At 43.2% G+C, this 23,094-nt stretch overlaps 1 protein-coding gene across 4 annotated transcripts in view; it reads right to left on the bottom strand.

The window, feature by feature from the left end:
- The window catches only part of Lef1 (lymphoid enhancer binding factor 1), a 108,721-nt gene extending 86,065 nt beyond the window's left edge, over nt 1-22,656 (bottom strand). For all 4 annotated transcript variants that reach the window (XM_042701847.1, XM_042701849.1, XM_042701848.1 and 1 more), the window contains exons 1-3: nt 22,358-22,656; nt 19,674-19,740; nt 18,277-18,410 (exon numbers count right to left, since the gene is read on the bottom strand). In XM_042701847.1, coding sequence (XP_042557781.1) covers nt 18,277-18,410; nt 19,674-19,740; nt 22,358-22,573 — 417 coding nt within the window. In that variant the 5' untranslated portion in view covers nt 22,574-22,656. The remainder of the gene's footprint in view (nt 1-18,276; nt 18,411-19,673; nt 19,741-22,357) is intronic.
- Nucleotides 22,657-23,094: the final 438 nt, after the last annotated feature.

Genomic DNA, 23,094 nt, shown 5'->3' with positions numbered 1-23,094 from the left:
ATGGGGTAAAGTGATTACAAGCAAGCAAGAAATCCTTCAGGAATACTTTAGGTTGAAGATATGGCAGGCACCTGATGCAAAGGTGTGCAGTCCAGCTGCTCAGGGCCCACCCCCCCCCACCTGTTTCCCTTGGCAACCAACTGAGCCCAGCTGAAATTTGCAATTTTAATAAATTGCAGGGTTGTTTTTTTTTAATGTGGGTGATTGCAAATGCACGATTCCTTCAAGAAGAGCAAAGAAGTCAAAGGAGCTTTTCAATTCTCCCTCCAGAAGCCGAGACACCATAATGCCAAGGTCACACCTGGACAGCTGAATCTAAAGCTAAGGCTACCGAACAAGGCAGGGAGACTCTTAAGGCCATAATAACCAAGAATACATCAGCATGAGTATCCTATTCTGCCTTAGAACAGAAAATAGGAGTGGAACTATTTCTGTTAAAAAAAAAAAAAAAAGAATAAGGTATTCTGGAACTCTCATTTAGTAGATTATGTAAATAATCCATTATTACATTTTTTCGTTCTTTTGTTATCTCTTAAGTAGTACAAAGGGGTTACAATTCAACATATCAGTTGATGAATGCAATGCACCTTGATCAATGTCATCCCTTTCATCATTCCCCCTCATCTCTCCTAACCCCACCCATCCCCTCAATTTTCCTACTTCCATTTTCACATGTGTACATTGAACATTATGACTACATTTTCTGACTACTACATCTTAAATCAGCATAGCAAACAAGCAGGTCAACCACAAATGATCCCATATTATCTCTAGTGTTATATGTAATGTTTTTGATATCTTCTGCTATTCCATTTCTAATACTTAAATTGAGGCTTCTGAAAATAGCTACTGCAAGATGGAAATCCCAACTGTAATAAAATGGCAAGACTTTAGGATGAAGAGTGGGAAAGGAAAAAAAAAAATCTCAACAGAATTTACAGAATTAGAAGAATCTCATTTAACAAAGTCCCCTTTGAATAGTTTGTGGAGATAGTAGGCAATGAACCATTCGTGTTTTGCTTCCTAAGTCTGCAAAGTTCTAAAACTCAGTGACATTGAAGAAATGGCCGAAATAACTGCCTCCTTTCATTCTGTACAAAACCTCTTAGTTCTGAAACGCCAAGTAACTGGTGAACAAAAGCTGCCTTTGTTTGATGAGATCTGGAACCAACAGACCTGGCTACCAGGTACCAAACAGTAAATTTTCTTTGAAAAAATTTGCTTTTGTTCAACTGGAAAACCCTTTGAACTGCCTGCACATCTCCATCAATTTACTGGGTTACAATTTCAATGTTGGTTTTGATGGAGCACTTGTATTTTGTTTGCTGTGTTTTGGAGGAGAGGTACAAGCACTATACACTCAGAACTGCCAAAGCAAAACCCACCAACATAAATATGAATCCAAATATTCCAAGTCTAGATCTTTTTCTGTTGGAAAAAGGCCACTGCTTCTGCATTTTACCATCTCCGAAAAATGCCAGAAACAAGTCTCAGTGTTATTAAAATATTTTTTTCTCTAGCTTGCATTCCTAATAAGCTTATCATATTTTCCATATCCCAGGCCCCCAATCTCATTGCATATTTTCAGACAAATGGCATTTCTTTCATGATTCTATCATTAACCTTCTCCAGCAAAGTTAACAAGCAACATAGTCACTGAAAGCATCCAGGCTTCTCAATCAAACCTGAAGAAGAGACGATATATACAGCCAGCTGATAGGAAGCTGCCCCGTGCTCATAAACAAGCCTCATAAACAACCTGTCCTAAACTCTCTCCGGTGAGCACAACAGTCTTCAAGGCTCTCTTTAGAGTAGCTGGAATTGAGAATGTCAGACACCTCAACAGCATGTGAGAGAAGACTACGCCATTTGTTCAGCCACCAACCCAAGAGAGTGAAGCAGAGACAAACTCAAAGCAAACAGCATCTCAGTAGCTACAGTGGCTTTGGGCTCCACATGCTCTCCAAACTGCCCCTCTGCAAAAACTGTCATTGCTGTTAGTTAACAACACTGTGACAACCCATAGGAGACTTGTTATGTAGCATAAGCTATAGGACTGGCTTATTTATTTTTTCCCTTCAGGAAGGAATATAATCTCTTGAAGGACCTGGAGGGTTTGTGTGTTGCTTACTACAAAGAAAGTAAGCATCTCAGAGGGGAGGAGTTGGAGGAAAGGCAGGCTGGGTTTGGAACAGGAGCCATAGATACAGCCCGAGGGGGGGAGGGGGGGGGGAGCCTCCAGGTAAAGCATTTTAACTGCTTCAGTCAAATCAACACTTAACTCTTCAACCCTTCCAAGAAGCCGATTCCATGCTTTCCTTGGCTAAACCATTCCAACGTTTATTAATCCTCCCCCTTCTGAAGCAATTCTTCTAACCGAAATTCTTACAACAATTTAAGCCCACTTCCTTTGGTTATTTCTCCGGTAAGGAACAAAGCTGGTCACACAGCGCTGATAAAGAGACTGCCCCTTATACGGAGAGAGGATTTTCAACACCCTCCCTCCTGTCTGCTCCCAGGGCACACAGCCAGCTTCTTGGCAGGTAGGTCCCCCTGGGGACTGGGATCTGCCATCAAGACCCACAGATATGTCAAAAACTGGAGAGTGCCCAATTTTCAACATGCTTGTCAAAGATGGAGAGCGGCCTTAGCACAGGGCCTTTCTCTCAAGCTGCCTAATCACCTGCACACACAGTACTTTTTTTTTTTTTTTGCTCCTAGAAAATAGCAAGCACCCTACAGCAGTCATCTAATTCAGGGAGGAAGAAAGGCAGATCCCATGCAGCTGCTGAAGGGCAGGGCCACTAGAATGGTGAGCGCAGATACCACAAGGTCAGCCAGAAGCCCAACCTTGAGTGGTGGAACTCAGTGGGCTACACTGAGCTCAGGGTGAAACTCAGCCTCATCCCCAGCCCAGTGAAGGAGAAACCCAGGTGATTCTAAGCAATCTGCAAGTAACCACTACAGCAGCCCAGCCAACCACCAAACCACGGCCCCAACCTGCCCCCAAAGAGGAAGTTTCATCAATGCTATATAATCTGGTCTCAATTTTAAAAATAAAACAAAAAACCACCAGATAGACTGTCATAAGTACTGAATGGAAACACATAGGAATATGAAGCCTGGTGCTGGTAGCTCTTGCCTGTAATCCTAGTTACTAAAGAAGCTGAGATCTAGGATTGCAGTCCAAAGCTAGCCCAGGCAGAAAAGTCCCCCTAAGACTCTTATCTCCAATTAACCACTCAAAACCCAGAAGAGACAGTGTTGCTCAAAGTGATGAGTGCTAGCTTTCAGTATAAAGAGTTCAGGGCCCTAAATTGAAGCACCGTGACCAGTTCCACCAACAACAAAAAGGAATATGGTTTTCTAACTATCAATTCAGAGTAAAAGGTTAGAATGTACAACCCAAAGATTCAAGAACAAAATCCCACAATTTTATTTTTGTCTGAAAAAAAAACCCACTAAATTTTACAAAAAACATGCAAATATAGAGACTGTCCCTGGAGCATCATTTGCTCTTTGTGTCAGAAAGTTTACATTCAGAATGCAAGGACCAGCAGACATCAAGAAAATGGCAAAGCCAAGAAGAAAAAGAAATAAGAAAGAGAAGATGACAATGACAAAGGAAAAAAAAAAAATAAAAGCTGGGTCCTGGTGGCTCACACCTGTAATCCTTGCTACTACTCAAGGAAGGTGAGACCTGAGGATCACGGTTCAAAGCCAGCCCAGTAAGGGAAATCCATGAGACTCTTATCTCCAATTAACAGCCAGAAAACTGAAGTGGTGCTTTAGCTCGAAGTGGTAGAGCACTAGCCTTGAGTATAAAAGCTAAGGGACAGTGTCCAGGCCCTGAGTTCAAACCCTATGAGTGTGTGTGTGGCGGGGGGGGGGGGGGGGGGGGGGGGGGGGAATAGCCAGGCACCACTGAATCAGGCCTGTAATTCTAGTTATTCAGGAGGCAGAGAGACGGATCACATTTCGAGACTAACATGGGCAGAAATATTTTAGAGCCCAACTAAATAAAAATAAAAAAATAAAATAAACAAGGATGAAGATGTGGCTAAAGTGATAGAGTGCCAACCTAGCAAGCAGAAGATTCTGAGCTCAACCCTCCAGTACTACTACAACATTAAAAACAAAAGAAAAGAAAAAAAAAAAGGAGTGAGGCACTAGAGGCTCACACCTGTAATCCTAGCTACTCAGGAGGCTGAGAGACCTGAGGATAAAGGTTCAAAGCCAGCCCGAGCAGGAAAGTCCATGAGACTCTTATCCCCAATTAACCACAGAAAACCTTCTGTGGTTTTGAGCTATCGCTCAAAATGGTACAAGCCTTCAACAGAAAGCTTGTGGTATAAGCCTTCAGCAAAAAGCACAGGGACAGCATGCAGGCCCTGAGTTCAAGCCCCATGACTGACTTTAAAATAAATAAATCAAAAAGAAGCATACATTAAAGCTACAGTAATGGGATAACCAAAACAATTAGAAATCATCAATGTTATGTGAAACAGCAATTTTCAGTTTCCATCAATGTATAGCAATAGCTGAAGGTGTAATGTGTGAGCTGAATTATTAGATAAACACTTCGACAATGGCCACATGTTTTAACTAATAAGGTTCTGCAGTCAAGAAAATTCTCACCCCGGGATTAGGCAAGTATCAACTGACTCTGGCTTTTCATTCTTCCCCAAGAAATTCAATTAACCACCTTCCTCACCATGCTCATGTCCTTGTCTGCATCAGAGCGAAGACCACTCATTCAGAAAAGCAAGATGTCTCCATGGAAAGCCAGAATAGAAAAGCAATACAAAGTTCTGATTCAGAACACAGCATTAATGAACCCTGGTCATACTGCTCTAAGTGAAGGCAGCTAGTCACAAAGCGCACCCTAGGTGGGTAGAGAATTCTGCTTTTCATGCAGGGTCATCTAATGACAGAGAATGTGGCTGGCGGTTGCCTTAGGCTTACATTGGACACTGAGTGAATAGGAGATAAAGGAATGGTCACTAAAGGGGTGGGGTTACCTTCTGAGATGATGGAAATGTTCTAAAACCGATTGTGTTGATCACACAACTCTGAATATACTAAAAAAAAAACCACTGTCATGTGAATTATATCTCTCTAAAAGTAATATGTATGTATTATATATACACGTATATATATATATATATATATATATATATATATTTACATATACAGCCAAGCACCTGTAATCCTAGTTCTTATGAGGCTGACATCTGAGAATAGTGAATTGAAGCCAAGCCAGACAGAAAAAGACCATGCGTCTCTTATCTCTAAGCAATCACCAAAAAGCTGGAAGTGGAGCTGTGGATCAAGTAGTAGAGCACCAACCTTGAGTGAAGAAGTTAAAAAGGGCAGTGCCCAAGAACTGAATTCAAGTCCTAGTACTGACAAAGCTAGGTAAGCACTGGAATAATAGTGCTGACTAAGTGAATAAGGTCAGCTCCCCCTTGGCATCCCCCACCCCGCCCCAAATCAAATAAACAAGAAAAAACAAATAAAAATAAAGAGGAGAACACTCTCTTGGATATATTCTCCATGAGTAAAACTATTGGGCGGCTCAGTTCGGATCCTGGAGCAGCAGCCTTGGGACTCTTAAGAGAACTCAGGAGAACAATGCACCCTGGGAGGAGGAATTCCAGGCCTGAGATGCCACAAGCGAAAGGAGACTTGCAGAAGGCAATTCAAAGCCAGTGGATGGAAGTCAGAGGCATAGACCATGCTTGGTGAGGCAAGTGTCACCTGGGAGGGGGGGGAAGGAGGGATCAGGGGGAGGTACCCAACCCAGAACAGGACTTTCCTGAGCCAAACTACAGCAGTACTCCAACCTGTCTTCCTCCTTCCCCTCCTTCCTCCTGCCAGCAGACCTTGCTTCAGCTCTCAGAGGAAACTTCATTTGCCAAAGGAGTGAGGCGAGATCTGATGCTTTCCATCCTCATCAAACAATTTGAGAGAGAAGTCGGATGTGTTTTCTCCTCAAAGCCATGTCAAAAAGTCTGGCGACAAGAAACTCAGGGCCTTGGGCTGGGAATGTGGCTTAGTGGTAGAGTGCTTGCCTAGCATGCATGAAGCCCTGGGTTCAAGTCCTCAGTGCCACATCAACAGAAAAAGGCGGAAGTGGTGCTGTGGTTCAAGTGGTAGAGCGCTAGTTTTAAGCACATAGTGGCTCAGGGACAGAGCCCAGGCCCTGAGTTTAAGCCCCAGGATGACAGGGAGGCGGGGAGGGGAGGGGAGGGGAGGGGAGGGGAGGGGAGGGGAGGGGAGGGGGGAAACTCAGAGCCTTAAGCATCTGCCCTGGACTGTTGCTCCCTTAGTCAATAACGGGACCATTTGTTACGATTATCCTACCCAGGAGAGTGAGTCAAGTACTTAGGGCTAGTCAATATCTTATCTAATTCTAAGTCAGCACCTTTCCCCACTAGCAGATTAACAACAGGTGATTTAAATAATTTTAAAAGCCTTTAAAATGTTTTCCTTGGGCAGCCACATATTTTCAAATTTCACACATCACAGATATTACTGAATTCATTTAGGAATGACTAAAATAATAACAAGAAAAAAAATCACCAGGTATGTCTGAACGATGAATTGCTTATCAGCTAATGTCACACTCTTCCACCTTATGAGGAGACCTGACACTTACATTCTCTAACTGAAATACAGCTAAATAGGAGGGGGAAACCTCATTGTAAAAACCTTAGCCCCTAATAACTGCAATTAGATACATAAGAATCACCCACAGAGTCAAGTTAATATAATCTTTCATTACCTTTGGTTTTAGCTTTTACATTAGTCAGTAAACACATAGATGTGGAATCAAATACTTCTGGGCCTGTATTCCATTTCTTTGTTGACAGTTCATTCCTAGCAGTATAATAATTCCCTTCAGTGGATCTAAGCTGAATATTTGCTCTCTCTATCAAAAATGTTTTCAAAGTGTCAGAAATGGAAACAAAAGGATTAAAATAATTTTCCCACTGTATACCTAGTAAGCAGCTGGATTTGGGAGGAGACACTGAAGATGCTACTGTGTTTTCAGGCATACATAAGGGAAATAAGTGGAAATCTATCTACCTTCATGACAGTCCCTCTACCCAATTCCAGGTGGAGTCAAGTTTGACAACTTCAGATGAAGTTAAAGAGTGCACAGAGTTGGGCACCAGTGGCTCACACCTATAATCCGAGCTACTCAGGAGACTGAGATCTGAGGATCATGGTTCAAAGACAGTCCGGGCAGAAAGATCTATGAGACTCTTACCTCCAATTAAATTACCAAAAAAACCAGAAGTGGAGCTCTAGCTCAAGTGGTAAGAGTGCTAGCCTTGAGCAAAAGAACTTCAGGGACAGGCTTGAGTTCAAGCCCCAGGACCAGCACTAGAAGGAAAAAAAATGTTTAAATACATACAACAGTGTCCTTCAGGTAAAGGTTTTAGGGATTGTGCTAAGAAATAATGATATATATGAAGAAAGGTCTAACTCCAGCCTCCAACTACACCAATCATCAGTAAATTCCAGACATGTTTATGAACTTGTCATTTTCAAAAGGCTTTCTAAATATTTGAGTTACTTTCTCAAAATAGTCTAGGTTATTGAATAGGTATATCTTTTCAATTAAAAAATATATTTATCGAGCAACATTTCTGGCTCAGCCCAGAGTTAGCCACACAACCATTTTTAAGTAATCTATACATTCTCTCTCCTGTACCAATGGGCAACACTGAGCTGAAATCAGGTAAAGAAGCATACAGCACATAAGCTACAGAGTGGTAGAAACAGGGTGTGTCGCTCTGAGGCGACCTGGCTAATCTCTGTCCACTCTGGCCTTCCTGGGTTTGCTATGACTGATGAAGCTCCCATTTGTCAGCTTAGGGTATCTGCACATGTCTCTTCCTGACTATTCTGTGAATGTCCAAAAGATAGTGACTCTCTGCACTGACTAGCCAAATATGTAACTACAGTAGACATTTATGAGACAAATCCTGAAATATACATTTTTCCGTGTCTGTCTTCATTTTGCAGAAGCCTGCTTGACCCTAAACTATCAGGCTTATTCAAGACCACTACAGGTATCTTCAGATGAATAAATATGATGGTTATTGTACCCTTTTACAAGCACAAAAAAGACAACTTTATTAACACTTTCTCTCCAAAAGTAAAATGTAAACCATAAGCCAGATGGAAAGTATTTTCTTAAATTAAGTAGCTAATTCTTTACATGGTAACTAACAGATCTGAATGGTACAGTAATAAAGCAATAGAAAAACATAATTTCGGTGTGAAATAGTTTTGAATCATCATTATTTTAGGAGGACTTGATAGAGATGTGGTGACACATGCCTGTAATTGTAGCACTCAGAGGGCAAAGGCAAGAAGATCGAGAGTTTGAGGATAGCCCGGTCTACGTAGCTAGACCTTATCTCAGCCAATCAACCAACCAACCAATAACATAGAAACTAGTATTTGATTAAAATTCATAATAGTCTTTTATGTGTAAACAGATCTCAAAACTCAAGAAAGCCACAAAACAGCAATTGATATATACAAAAAGAGATCATATAAAAGAAACTGGATCTCACAGTCGAATTAATTAAAGCAAATGTTAGGGGCTGGGAAGGTGGCTCAGTGATAGAGTGCTTGCCTTGCATGCCTGAGGCCCTGGGTTCGACTCCTCAGCACCACATAAGCAAAAAGAAAAAAGCTGGAAGTGGCGCTGTGGCTCAAGTGGTAGAGTGCTAGCCTTGAGCTGAAGAGCTGAGGGACTGCACCCAGGCCCAGAGTTCAGGCCCCATGACCGGACCACCCCCCACAAAATAAAAAAAGCAAATTTTAGTCTGAAACCAGAGTTTCATGCCTGTAATCCTAGCTACTCAAGAAGTTGAGATCTGAGGAACAAGGTTCAAAGCCAGCCAGGTCAGCAAAGTTTGTGAAACTATAATCTCCAATTTAACAACCAAAATACCCATGACATGGAGCTGTAGCTCAGTTAGTAGAGTACTAGCTTTAAGCAAAAAAGTTCAAAGACAGGGGCTGGGAAGGTGGCTCAGTGGTAGAGAGCTTGCCTTGCATGCATGAGGCCCTGGGTTCGATTCCTCAGCACCATATAAGCAAAAAAAAAAAAGCCGGAAGTGGCGCTGTGGCTCAAGTGGTAGAGCGCTAGCCTTGAGCTGAAGAGCTGAGGGACAGCGCCCAGGCCCAGAGTTCAGGCCCCACGACTGGACCCAAAAAAAAAAAAAAAAAAAAAAAAAAAAGTTCAAAGACAGCACCCAAGCCCTGACCTCAAGCCCCAGGCCTGGCACAAAATAAGTTAATAAAGAAAATTTTTAAATCACTACATTCATAAAAAGATACAATCAGTACATTTAAATACTCATATATAACTTCATGGTATTCAATCATTATATCCAATGACAGGGGACATTTATTCACAAGAAAAAAACAAGCATACAACATATTTTCAAGGAAAACAAAAATGATTACAATAGAATGACCTTATGAACTCATTCATAAAAATGCCTTTATTATAGATGTAGATCCAGAACGGCCAGGTGAATCGTGTATATCAGAATGATATCTGAATGGCAGAAACACAAATACTTTGTTGGTGGTGGTTATTTCAAGGCCTTTCCCCTACCATTTTAGAAAAGACATATTACTTTAAACAATCCCTACCCTGCAGAGATTGTGCCTGAGCAATGTCCCTGAAAAAAAGAAAAGACTGTTCCTAATAAATACCTTCTTAACAAAGTTTGTTGTGTTTTTTTCACTTCAAAGAAAACTTACTGTTGCAACTTGAGAGAAATGATCATAATTCCAGTTAATCCCAAACTAATTTCTTTTACTTACCCTACCATCGTGATACCACACACAAAAAATCCCTGTTAACTGCCTCTAAAAGCGAAGCTCTTCCCACACTGTAATTGCTTATTGTGCAAAAAAACACTGTTTGGCAGATTTTTGCCAGTAAATGCTTGAATTCTGCTGGAATAAGGAGACAGCATCCTTTGCCAAAAAGATCTGAAGAAGCACAAAACTTTTCATGACATAGCTTTTCAATTAATCTGTTTAGCCCTTCAAAAACTTGGGGATACTGGGACTCTAGAAATGAGCAACACAGATTCCTACACAATCAGACATTAATCAAAAATACATTAGATGCATTCAAGGAACAAAGTACTTCCTGGGAATTTTGGTGAACATATTGAGCAATTTCATATTTATACTTTAAATGAACTAGAAGACAATTTTCTACAGGCTGGCTATTTAGAATATTTAATAAGACAGCCACTTTTAGTCCTCAAAATTTTCTGACTAAGGATTACTCACAGGATTACTTTTGAGGAAAGTATTAGTTTATAAATAGGGTCTTATCTCTTGAATCAGATACCTGCCTTTGAATTTAAGTTTTACCACTTACTGAAGTTTAGGACTACAGACATCCAAGTAAACTCTCTGTTCTCAGGTTCTTCACTGGGAATATGAAAATATTAGTATCACTAATTTCACAGTGTCATAGTGAGAATTTAATAGGAAAAATGAATGTAAAAGCTGGGCATTGGTAGCTCATGCCTGTAATCCTAGCTATTCAGGAGGCTAAGATCATGGTTCGAAGTCAACCCAGGCAGGAAAATCCATGAGACTCTTATCTCCAATTAATCACCAGAAAACCAGAAGTAGCTCTATGGCTTGAAGTGGTAAAAGAGCTCTAGCTTTGAGCAAAAAGCTCAGGCATAGTACCCAGGCCAGAAGTTCAAGCCCCAAGATTTCCATCCATTGATGTCTATAGGATAAAGTATGGACCAAACAGATGACCATAATACAGAATGGTTTGGTTCTACATCTTGGCCAGTTTTCTGACTTTTTCATCATACAGGCAAAATCTTAGAATAATGCCTAACCCAAGCACAACAGTCTCTGTCCTCAAACCTACTCCCCTTTTTAAATTCACTGTCATGCAACATTGCCCCTTGTCATTAGACAAGAGCATACCATCTTTATTCAATCTCCCCCAACTCTGCATCTAACTATTCACCTCTGAACACCATGTTCTCAGCTAGCATCCTGATAGTCACTACTATCAAAAATAGTGATAAATAAGTTCTTGGGGATTAGAGACATGGCTCAGGTGGTAGGCACCTGCCAATAAGAGTAAAGCTTCATGTAACAAATACCAAGTCCTAGTCTCAGATGAAAAAAAAGAAAAAGAAATTCTCAATGCCATATATTATATCTCATTTTATCCTCACAAAATGTTAAGAACCATTTCCATGCCGCTGTTGACAGATGAACTGATTTTACTTAACATGAGTAGTAGAAATACCTTGCAGTAGAAATCAAAATCTGGGCATCAGTCTGGCACTAATGGCTCATGTCTGCAATCCTGCTCAGGAGTTTGAGATCTCAGGAGTTTGAGATCTGAGGATCGTGGTTCAAAGCCACTTTAGGAGAAAAGTCTGATCTCCAGTTAACCAGCAAAAAGCTGGAAGTAGGGCTGTGCTCAAGCAGTAGAGTGTCAGCCTTGATTCAAAAAGCTAAGGGATAGAGCCCAGGCCCTGAGTTCAGGCTCCAGTACAGTACACACACTAACACACACATACACACAAAATACAGAGCAGAGGTTAAGTCATTGACGTTACTGCCATCATCTCATTTAAAGAAACATCCACCCTATCCATTTCCCCTGTTCCCTAGGTTTGGTAAAAAAGCAGGAATTTCAGAGCAAGGACACACCCTTCATTCTCTTTTGGGGCCAATTTGCCTGAGCTGAATGTGCTCTTTTTTCTGCTGCAAGATACAATCCCTCTCTGGGAGTTGAGGAGGGCAGTGGCTTAGAATGTGTTACTATGCAGGGAAGTCAAAGGAAGCCCAAATTTGTGACATAGTTCAAGCCATTTTGCAGTTTAGCCTTATACAGCTAGTACCACATTCTCCTTGGATCCAACTTCTTTTCTACTGCTACACTGATCTTTGATTAAAAAGAGCATAAATATTATGAGCCTCAAACTGCCAATCAACCAAAATGGAGTGTAAGTAAATAAGCCCATATTTTTGAATACTGACCTTCGGGCTGGAGGTATAGTTTAGATGGACAGTATTTGTCCGCATGTTTAAAGATCCTGACTTTGATTCCTAGATGCAAAATGAATATTCATTTTTAAATACATGATTTTAAGGCTAAATTTCAGTATTTACCCCCAAAACTCTGACAATTTATTCCACAGAAACAATTTAGACAAAGACTGAGTTAGAAAATATTTTGTCACAGTACCACTGAGGCAAGGAAAGTAGGACTCGTTAAGCCTGGTATTGGAAGTGCTGGTGTGTGAGACTGTTTTAATAGAAGAGGCTTTCCATTATAGACTGGTGGGAAAAAGCTAGTTACAAACGAGAGCCTTGTGTTCTCACTGTCATGAATATACCGCAAGTGTTTACATACAATTACACATGTGCATAGAAAGAAGAATCCAAAGCTGTATAAGCAGACATTTTGATGAAAACACTTATTTTCATTAAAAAGTGGCTAAGTAGGACTAGAAGCCTAGCTCAAGTGAGCAGCTAAGATTAAAGGTATAGCCACTGGTGCTGGGCCATGATCTCTTTACTAGTAGCTTCCAACAGACTGGCTCAGCTTGACATAGTCACTTAAGCAATGTCTTTGAAAAGACAAATGTTAAATGACCATCTTTCAAAAACAATCTTGTTTCCTGGGACCTTGGCATCAATGATGTGCTCAGAGCTTTGCTTTAACCTGGAAATGAAACGAATCAAGCTCTTCTCCTGGCCAAAGATAATGCCGGTATGCATTTTCTTTAAATCCCCGGTTCTTCTCCAAAACCAAAGGGGAAAATTTTATAAAATTTCAATTGTAAGGGCTGGGAAGGTGTCTCAGTGGTAGAGTGCTTGCCTTACATGCATGAGGCCCTGGGTTCGACTTCTCAGCATCACATAAGCAGAAAATGCCGGGAGTGGAGCTGTGGCCCAAGTGGTAGAGCACTAGCCTTGAGCTGAAGAGCTGAGGGAAAACGCCCAAGCCCAGAGTTCAGGCCCCCATGATAGGCAAAAAGAAAAATAAAATAATTTCAATTGTGCCTACAATGTATCAATGAGGAACAATAAAAGGAGTCAAGAGAACAATGGAATGATCTAACTACTCAGAAAACTTTCACACACAAAAACCCAATAGGGTTCTAGCAGTTTTTTAAAGCTACAAAATAATCTCATTCGCTGGATTTCAACTTGTGAGGCTACAAGTTCAAGTCCTGCTAGACGCATGTATGAGGCCCTACCTCTATTGTAATCAACCAGAAGTATTTGACCACAGCCATGACGAGATGAGTTCAAGGGGGCTGAAGGGAGCAAAAATAAGGCCTATACAAGGAACTGAGGGAGGATTACTTCCAATGCAATTATTGTTATTATTCTATTATTTGCAGGTGGCTCAATGGTCTTGTTTAAGTGAAGTTATTGGACAATCTTTGGGATTGTTCTCATGTCTTTATATGTGAATAAGAAACTGCTGGGTCATTTCAAAAACCATGTCTGAATAAGAAGCAGTCACGAAAATACAGTATTAGTTCCTGGGATTACATAGAAATGTAGCTCTATGGGACACCTGAATAAGCAAAGTCTTGCTCATGAAATATCTAAGATCCCTGAATGAAAGCTGAATGGCAATAGTTCTACTATGATCCTCTTCCAACTCCTGTAGCTGTGCAGTTAAGGAAGCAGACAAACAAGAGTTGGAAGTTCTGAGAAATCTTCCCACTTTTAGTCTCCCGACATCTACTTAACAAATGTGCCAGGGAAATGTATCTTATACATGAGGTAAAGGGGAAAACTCTATACACACTTAGCACCAGAAAGCAAACAGCTGAAAAGAGGAAATTAAAAATAATTTACCAGTAAGTCAAATTAGGTAGCTCCTGAAATTAAGTAAAAAAGAGCTTCTACTTTTATTTAACATTTTGCTTGAAATTGGACACTGGTGGCTTATGCCTGAAATCCTAGCTGCTTAGGAGGCTGAGATCTGAGGATCCTGGTTTAAAGCCAGCTGGCACAGGAAAATTCCATGAGACTTAGCTCCAACTAACTTCCAAAAAGCCAGAGTGGAGCTGTGGAGCACTAGCCTGAATAAGCATGCTAAGAAAGAGCACCAAGGCCCCGAGTCCTAGTCCACGCCCAAGTATACCAACACCAAGGAGAAAAAAAAAATCCTACTTGAAATATAAGACACAAGGTTGAAAGCGTAGATCAGTGGTAGAGCGCATGAAAAACTACCAAGTGCCGAGTTTAGGTACCTAAACAAATTTTTAAAAAGAAGATACAAGACACAGTCTATCGCTGGTATATTATTTGTGATTAGTTCCATAGAAATACTGATTCAGTACTGTAAGCCAAGTTCTTTAATTCCCAATGTCAATAATGACACAATTGAATTTTAGCTGCTTATAAGCAAATCTACATCCGGGGTGGAGGTACAATGAAGTTAGACTACGCATACTCAGTTAATCTCAACAAAAGGTTGGTTCTCTTAAGATAAGAATCAAACAACAGAACTGAGTTCTTCTAATTAAACAATTAAACATGAATGCCTGCAGCATTATCATAGCAATGCCTACTTTAAAAATAAAAACATTAAGGACAGCTGGAGAACAGAAACATCTTCCTTCCTCACCTCAAAATCTTACTCTGTAAAGATCACAGAGCAGCAGAAATAAGGGAAGTTCACAGTACTGTACCAACTGGCTAGGTGCTGCTCTAAGCAGCTTCCTGCGTTGTCATCTGCTGCTTCTCTGCCCCCAGGCATGTGAAGAGAAACCTAAGGTGTTAAATATCTGGGACAAATGGGAGTTTGACAGGGAAGATAAATAGCCACAGGGCAATCAACCATGGGAACTTTCACTGTTAAAGCCAGTCAAGCTCAGCATTCACCTAGGAAGTCAGGACCTAGGACCCAGCTTGGGATGGAAAGAACTTTTTTTTTTCTTTTAATACTCTGACTGGCCTTCAGGGATTTTCAAAAGTAAGATTTAGAGAAAAGGAAGGTTTGAAAGTATGCTATGAATAAATTCTCCAGGATCCTAACTCTGAAATACTTAACAGGCCTCTGAATCTTACTATCTGCGGGGAAGACCACCTCAAGCCTCAAGGTTTAACTATGCTTAAGAACTTACACTGGGAAGTGGTGCTGTGGCTCAAGCGGTAGAACGCTAGCCTTGAGCTGAAGAGCTCAGGGACAGCGCCTAGGCCCAGAGTTCAGGCCCCACTACCAGGGGGGTAAAAAAAACAACTCACACTGACATCCAGTGTGCTGTCAGAGGCTTCTGAGCCTCAGTTTATTTTTATTTAAATCAATTAATGTTCTGCTTATTTCAAGGGCTGGGAGAGACCCATTCCTAAGATTTTTCTCGCTTAGAAGAACATCACAAGGCTAATGTTTCTAGTTCTAGAAGGAGGGAATTTGTCCATTAACATTTTCCCGCAGAAGGAAAGAAGGTAGAGGTGGTTCTCCTGTGCAAGAATATGTGTGCATGTAAAAAAGCGTGGAGAACTGCTAGACTAAGATTGTGCAAGTGTGTGTGTGGGGGGGGGTAGTTCTCAAAAGTGTGTGTCAACAAAAGACTTTGCAGAGAAGGTCCCTCCCCATCCCCCAGATGTTTCTCTCTACAACCCTTTTGGGCAGCAGATGCAGTAAACAAGCAATTGTTTCTAATGCAAATTCTAGTCACCAGGATACTCTCACCTTACACCCAAACACAAATGGTCAATGGGCTCCGCACACCCTCAGCAAAGTCCATCAACACACACACTGGGTTAGGCTAAGAACAGAATTAGAGAGCCTGGAGGCAGAAGTGTGGTTAGGCGTGAAGAAGGCAGGCTGTCTTCCGGTTAAAGTGTTTTTGATCTCAGACACATTAAAAACAGCTGTGAGGAATTAAAAAGTAAAGATTGTAACTCACTTCGGCTGGACCTTTAAAAAAAACTGACATAGCCTTGTGGTTAGAGCTGAAAAGCTTCTGGAATTGTGCAAACTGCAGGAGATCTCAAAGAAAACCGTGCATAGGATAAATAAACACATTCTAAATGTAACAGAGTAAATAAAGCAAAGCATCAGATAACAAGGCCAGGTAACCATTTCCTGATCATGCCTTTCCTCCAAGCTGCAACTACTGACATTTATCCTGCCCACAAATCTTTCCTAAGCCATGAATGACTGCTTCACTGACCTCAAAATTTTAATATAGACACTAACAAATACCTCCACTGTAGCAGAATTTCAAAATGATGAGCTTTGGGGACATGAAACAGGTTAGCTTGAAGAAGGGAACTTACTGATTAATGTTAATAGGGGTTATTGATAAATGACAAAACTTTGTATTACACTTTTTAAAAAATTGAAAGTAGCTCATCTAAGGAATGAATCCTCAACTAAACATGAGCTGTGTACACAAGCTTAAATGTATTACACTGTTTTCTATTATTAACCAAGGCTATAATTTCATTTGGAAAGTACTTGTCCTAAAAGTCTTTTCAACAGACATCTTCTACTATTTCTTATGAGAAAAACATTCTCTCTCCCTCATAAACAATGACAAAACACCTGCCCACTTCTATAAAAGGAATAGCTGACATATTTGCATATAATTCAGCAAAGTCTTCTACAAGTGTTGAAACTCATATACCTTAATTTGAAGCAGTTGCTAAATAAACTGTATTTGTGTTTATTAATTCATTTGCTTTTAGGCAGACGATTCATATGTACCACAAAACCATCAACCATCATTAAGTATTTGAGAAAAATATTTTCAAAATCTGAGATAGTTTTTCCCTATGACAACCATACAAGATGTTCAAGATTCAACCCCAATACCTCCATTTTAACTGCTACATGGAAATTTTAAAAACCATATTCCCTACTAGCGAGGTCAAATATCCTTCTGAATTTTGTGGGAAAGTAATTACCATGTTTTCTGAATCACTGCCCACACGAAGTAGTATTTCACATAGCCCTCATTTCAACAAGGTCAACAATCAAGAAAACAAAAACATTTCTGTTGATAAACTAATAACTTTGGATAAGAACCTTCTTGCTTCTAGATTCTGTTCAATGAGGCATTACTGACCCTACCTCTCCAGCTGTTTGTGACTGATTCTTTTTTCCCCCACGTGTAAGGATCACAGGTCCCATTTCAACAACAGATTCAGTACCCAGGAGTCAGTGTAACTGAGACCCTAAGATTCAGGCAGGCAGGCAAGCAGGCAGGCAGGCAGGCAGGTAGGCAGGCAGACACAGACAGACAGACAGACAGACAGACAGACAGACACACACACACACACACACACACACACACACACACACATTTATGTATATGTTCTTCATTGGAACATTGAAGGTTGGGTGGACTGGAGAAAAATGTAAAACCATCAAGGGGTCAGTGACAATCCATCGCTACTGCTTGTGGGAGATGCTGTTCTGGGAGCATTCCACTAACACATTCATGTTCACATACTGCACAAGTTACCATACAAATGTTTTCTCACTACATAAATGGTGTTGCTATTTCCCAAGAGAAACAACATCCAATAACAAATGTGAAATTCTTCACAATAGCATTCATCTGCAGAATGCCGTTTTCATGCCACTGCGTTTTTAGAACTTTAGAACTTAACTGAGCCACAAAATTTTAAATATATACAGAGCTTCAAGTGAGACTTTCTCACAGCAACTGACAGTGAAGTAAAAGTAGCTCATCTACCCCCCATAAACGATCTTAATTGAAAGCAAGAGCTAATACAAGAAGATACTCCTAAAAACCACAGCAACCATGTAAATGTTTAGCAGTTCTGACTCCAGACAGTTGTGGGGAGGTGAAAGCTATATGGTCCTTAGTTCACTGAAAGAAAAAAATCCATTTTTCCTGTCGTACTTATACAAAGCACAGTACATACACATATACACATACATACACACACTCATGGATTTGTTGGTTTAGCATCATTTGATTTCATAACTTTTGATCCATTATTTAGTAGTCTTAGCCAATAAGCCAAAAGCTAAAATCCCAAAAGCCAGACATCAAAGTCAGCACTATGTTAAGATGGGCATTCCTTGTAACAACTCTTACTTAGTGATGACTACTCATAGTCATGTATAATGAAAGCACTTACAATGTGTTTGGGGAGAGAGAAAAAAGCATTCTGCCTAAACACAAATTAATTTGCACTTGAGAAGCCAATTTGCAACATCAGCATGTTACTCACTGTCCTGGGGATGGGGGGAGAGAGGGATCCGTTTGACATGTACGGGTCGTTATTCATGTTCGGCATCATTATGTAGCCAGAATAGCTGGAGTAGGAGGGTCCCTTGTTGTACAGGCCTCCATCTGGATGTTTTCCTGAGAAAAATCCAAAGAACAATCAAGAATGCAAATTGACTTCCTTTGATATCACTGCATTTTCCCTCCGAAAACTTACTGTTTTAGAATAAATCAGATTTTTACATGAAAGATTTGTTTATAAAATACTTGTGACTGGATTCTTATCCTCTAACTTCAGATTGACTGTATTTATTCTCTTAAATGGCTCAGAGCACTCCAGATGTTAACACACACACACACACCACACACACACACACACACACACACACACAAACACACCATGTGGTTCAATTTTCTCCAGCTACTGACTGATGTTTTTACAAAAAAAAAAAAAGTGTTATCCACCTAACTCAATTTGCTCTAATACTAACAAACTGGACTAAGAAATACAGGAACATAAGGGAACACACACAAACCTGAACTGTAACACAAATATATCAGGTTATCTATCCATACACACACATGTATTTATTTATACACCGGAAGTTATGTTTTCCATTTTAGGCAAACTCAAAAATTCTATCTTTGGTTTTAGAGGTCTAGAAATGTTCTAGATTTTACTGAGTTATATCCATTATACCCGAAGTTGTAAAGGAATAATAGTAGAAGACTGAATTGTATGTGCTACAGTTACATCCTTCTACCAAAGAAATTTGTGTTGGAATTATATCAGTAATTTGTATAAGTACTTTATTACTGGGAAGAAAGCCTAATGGTTAGCATACATGTATGTATAAACACTCCATTCAGGCTAATTGTTAAATCATTAAAAGAGAACAGAAATGCAAACTGGTTAACAAGTGGGCCCTACTGATTCTTTTCAAATCACAAGTTCTTAAAGAAAAAAAAAAACATAAATGTATATATAAAATGTCAAGCTTTCAGTGCAACCTCTAATTCTCAGTTTTACAATTTTACAAGCTAAATTTTGTATCACTGGGCCTCATTCAGTCTGTTAAGCCTGCTTTCCCACTGGAATAAAAAAAAATAAAAACTAGAAACAGCAATTTTGTGAAAGAAAATCCATTCAACACTATTCTTGTTGGAAAAAAATATTCATTATAAACATTCGTCAGCTGAAATTCTAGGACTCCCCTCTCATTCAAAGACAGCTTTTAAATGATATAATACATATATTTAGAGGTGAGCAAAAATATTTGGGGGGGGATTTTCTTTCCCATTTTGTTATCAAATCTGGTCCTGATCTCTTGAACTCCAAAGTACTCTAAACACACATGTCCAATGCTAAAGTTAGAGGAGAAATAAACTGTCATATCTTACCATCATCGGGGTGTTCTCTGGCCTTGTCATGGTAGGACTCCTGAGAGGTTTGTGCTTGTCTGGCCACCTAGCAACAGGAATCCCCACCCCCAAAAGAAAGAAAATCATCTTAGAATTTGTGACAGTATCAGTCAGAGTATCCACAGCTAACTTAAAGAGGTTTGGCAGTTTAACGCAGTGTATCCATTTCATTCACCCATGGACAGGCTACATCTTTTTCTTCTCTACAGGTACTTCTGAGGGATTATTAGCTGCTCAGAACCACCAAGGAAGAATGCTGACAAAAAATAACACAAATGTAGTCCATCTGGGAAGGTCTGATGTGTTGTCCTGACCACCCCTCAAAAGCTAGCAGGGCTTGAGTGCCTCACATGATGAGAACTGAAGTTAACGGCCTGGGTAAGTTTTGCTCCCAGTGTTCATTTAACTAAAGCTGATTTTAAAAAACCAGTTGAAGCAAGGTGCCAGTGGCACATTATCTGTAATCCTGAGGAGGCTGAGATGTGCGGATCAAAGTTCAAAGCCAGCGGGGACAGGAAAGTCCATGAGACTCCGATTTCCTATAAACTATCCCTCTCCCCGGCCCCCCCCCCAATAAGTAGGAAGTAGAGTTGTGGCTCAAGAGGCTAGTCCTGAGCGAAGGAAGCTCAGGGCCATGCTCAGGCCGAGGGGAGGGGGTGTGGAACCAGGCAGCTGAAGTGTTTTGCAACTGAAAACAGCAGTTTAAATAGAAACAAGTCTACCACTCAGATGGGGGGGGGGGGGGGTAAAGGAAATTGCCCTTGGAGGACGCACTCCCCAGCTGGGGGCCCACTCTGGCGATTTACAACCCTACCCTAGCTAGCTGGCGGGAAAGAGACGAGGTAGAGCTCTCTGGTGGTGAAAGGGAAAAAAAGGGGGGGGGGGATGGAGACTCAGGTTATAGAGTAACATCTAAAAAGTAACCCAGTTAACCTCGCAGTTGGTAACCACCACCCGCCCTGACTCAACCACGTGCAAATCAGCGGTATTACCCGGGTAAGTTGGGGGCGCATTGAATATGACAAGATTCCCAAGTTCTCACACCTGGGGCTACGGGTTGCTCACGAGATGCCTCCTCCCCAGAACTGAAACGTGCAAGAAACAGGCAGTCGGAGGCAAATGTAATGATAAAGTATAAAAGGATACGCTAAATAAGTAGAGTGAAAGACACTGCTCCCGAACAGGGCAGTTTGGCACAAAGCCCTAGTGGGGAATCTTTGGTTTGGGGTGGGGATCTTTTCTTTTTTGGGGGGCAGGGGGGAGTCTGGTTCCGGCTGGGTTCACCCTAGGCCCTCCCTCCTCTCTCCCCTGAACTGAATCCAGCGGCTGATGAACATCCAAGGATTCACCTGGGACCCCAGGCCCCTGGCCCTGCACAAGGGTCTACTCACCCCTGCCATCGGAACCCAGGAGGCAACTGAGGTGTTCTTCAACGTGTCGTTTAAAACGCCCCGTGTCCCCGCCCCCAAGCCCACGCGCTTTCTTTTTGAGGGCAGAGGATGCCATTTAAGGGGAAAAGGACAGACCCGAGTTCCTCTAGCGGGGAAAGTGCCGGGTGGAATCACTTGTCCAGCGGATTGCCTAGGAAGTCCCCCCCCCCCCCTCCGTTTCTGAACACAAGAAGCCTAGGGGTCATATCAGGGTCCCATCTCTTCCCCGATCATCCTCCCCTCGGAAGTTCCGGCGAAGCCTGAAAACAGCCGCCGGCAGCCGCCAGCCGCCGGCAGCCGCCAGCCGCGCAGCCCCGGGCTCTCCCGCACCGGCACCCACGTGTCTCTATTTACTCTACTCGGGTTACCAGCGCCGCGGCCCGCAGCCGGCTCGGAGAACTCCCGGCGCCCAGCTTCCGCTGCTTCTGCACAGATCGTGGGCCTGATTAGGGCCAACAACCCCCCTCACACACACCCCCCCCACTTCCATGCCCGCCTTCGGTCTTGAAGTGACCCGATTGCGGGCAGTAGAGGCGCGCACGGCACGGTGCGCGCACGGGCGGCTTTAGGTTCCGCGCCCACGGCTCGCCCCGCCTAGGTCTGGGGCCGTGGGGTGCCCCGCAGGGTTCGCCCCCACAGGCCAGGGTGCAGGCCTCGTTCTCGGGTGGTGGCGATCGCCCCGCCCGTCTCCCCCCACCCACCCCTCCAATCTCTACACCCGGCCCACGCCCGCCTCTCCCTTCCTCCAGCCTGGGGCTCATCGAAAGCGTGTGTGTGGTGGTTTTAACGCACTTGTGCAGAGACATCCACCGAGAGATAGCGGGTGCACTGTTTCCCGCGGGGCGGATCGAGTTCTCCGGGCAGGTTAGACATCCTCGCTTTAAAGCATCGCACCCCACAAGCCTCACCAAAAAAGTTCCCAGGCGAAACGTTCTGGGTTAAAGGGGGAGGGGGGGCGTTTCCTGCCCTCAACCAGCCGTTTAGCCACCGAAGCCCCACGCTGATCACTTGGAAGAAGTTTCTCCGCTCGCAGCACACAAGCTCACCCCACCCTCCGGAATGCTGGCCCTGGGCCCGAGGCCACCCAGCACCCCCCCCCGCAAACACACCCAAAGCAACCAGGGACTCGCTCTTGAGTGGTCCCCCGGCCGGTCCCCGCCGCTCCGGGCCGCCTCTCCACCCTTGCCCCGGGCACCCGCCACGCCTCCGGGGCTCCGGGCCGCAGCGGCTCACCTCGTGTCCGTTGCTGGCAGGGATGATTTCGGATTCATTCACCAAGGAAGACTTAATGTCGGCCAAGTCGCCTTCCTCTTCGGGGTGACTGATCTCGGCGAAGATCTTCTCTTTCTGGGGATCGCCTTCGTCCTTGAAGGGGATCATCTCGTCCGTCGCGCAGAGTTCCGGGTCCCCCCCGCCGCCGCCGCCGCCTCCCCCGGAGAGTTGGGGCATCCCGGCGGCTCTAGAATCTCCGCTCCTCGGTGGGAGCACCCAAGGCGGCCGCAGGAGAGACAGGGGGGTCAGCGCCAGAGGGGGAGGGCGGAGGAGAGTCGCAGGGGTGCGCGGGGGAGGGCGGCGGGCGGAAGCGAGGCGGGGGAGCGCGGGGCCGCCGGCCGGCAGCCGAGTCCCCGCGGCCGCCCGCGCTTTCCCGCTGCGCCCACGCCCACGCGGGCGCCCGCCCCGGAGGCCGAAGGACGCCGGATTTCGAGGGCCGCCGCAGCTGGGCTTCGGCGCGGTTCCGCGCGCTCCGGGCTAGCCGGCCTCGGTTCGGCTGGCCACCCCACGCCCCCCCGAGTCGTTGGGGTGGGGGTGGGGGCGTCCGATCGCTTCGGGAAGGGGTCACGACTCCTCGGAGTGGTGCGGAGGAGGCGGCCGGCGGCGCGTCACGGCGCAAAGCTCCCCAGCGTAGATTCCTCGGATGCCGACTGCGGCGTTTGGTTTTCCAGAAAGGAAAAGAAGCGCAGCGGAGCCAA

Source organism: Dipodomys spectabilis, unplaced genomic scaffold (genome assembly GCF_019054845.1).
Source record: "Dipodomys spectabilis isolate Male_0828 unplaced genomic scaffold, ASM1905484v1 ptg000297l, whole genome shotgun sequence".
Lineage (NCBI taxonomy): Eukaryota > Metazoa > Chordata > Mammalia > Rodentia > Heteromyidae > Dipodomys > Dipodomys spectabilis.
This window is presented reverse-complemented; position numbering and strand designations above follow the sequence as displayed.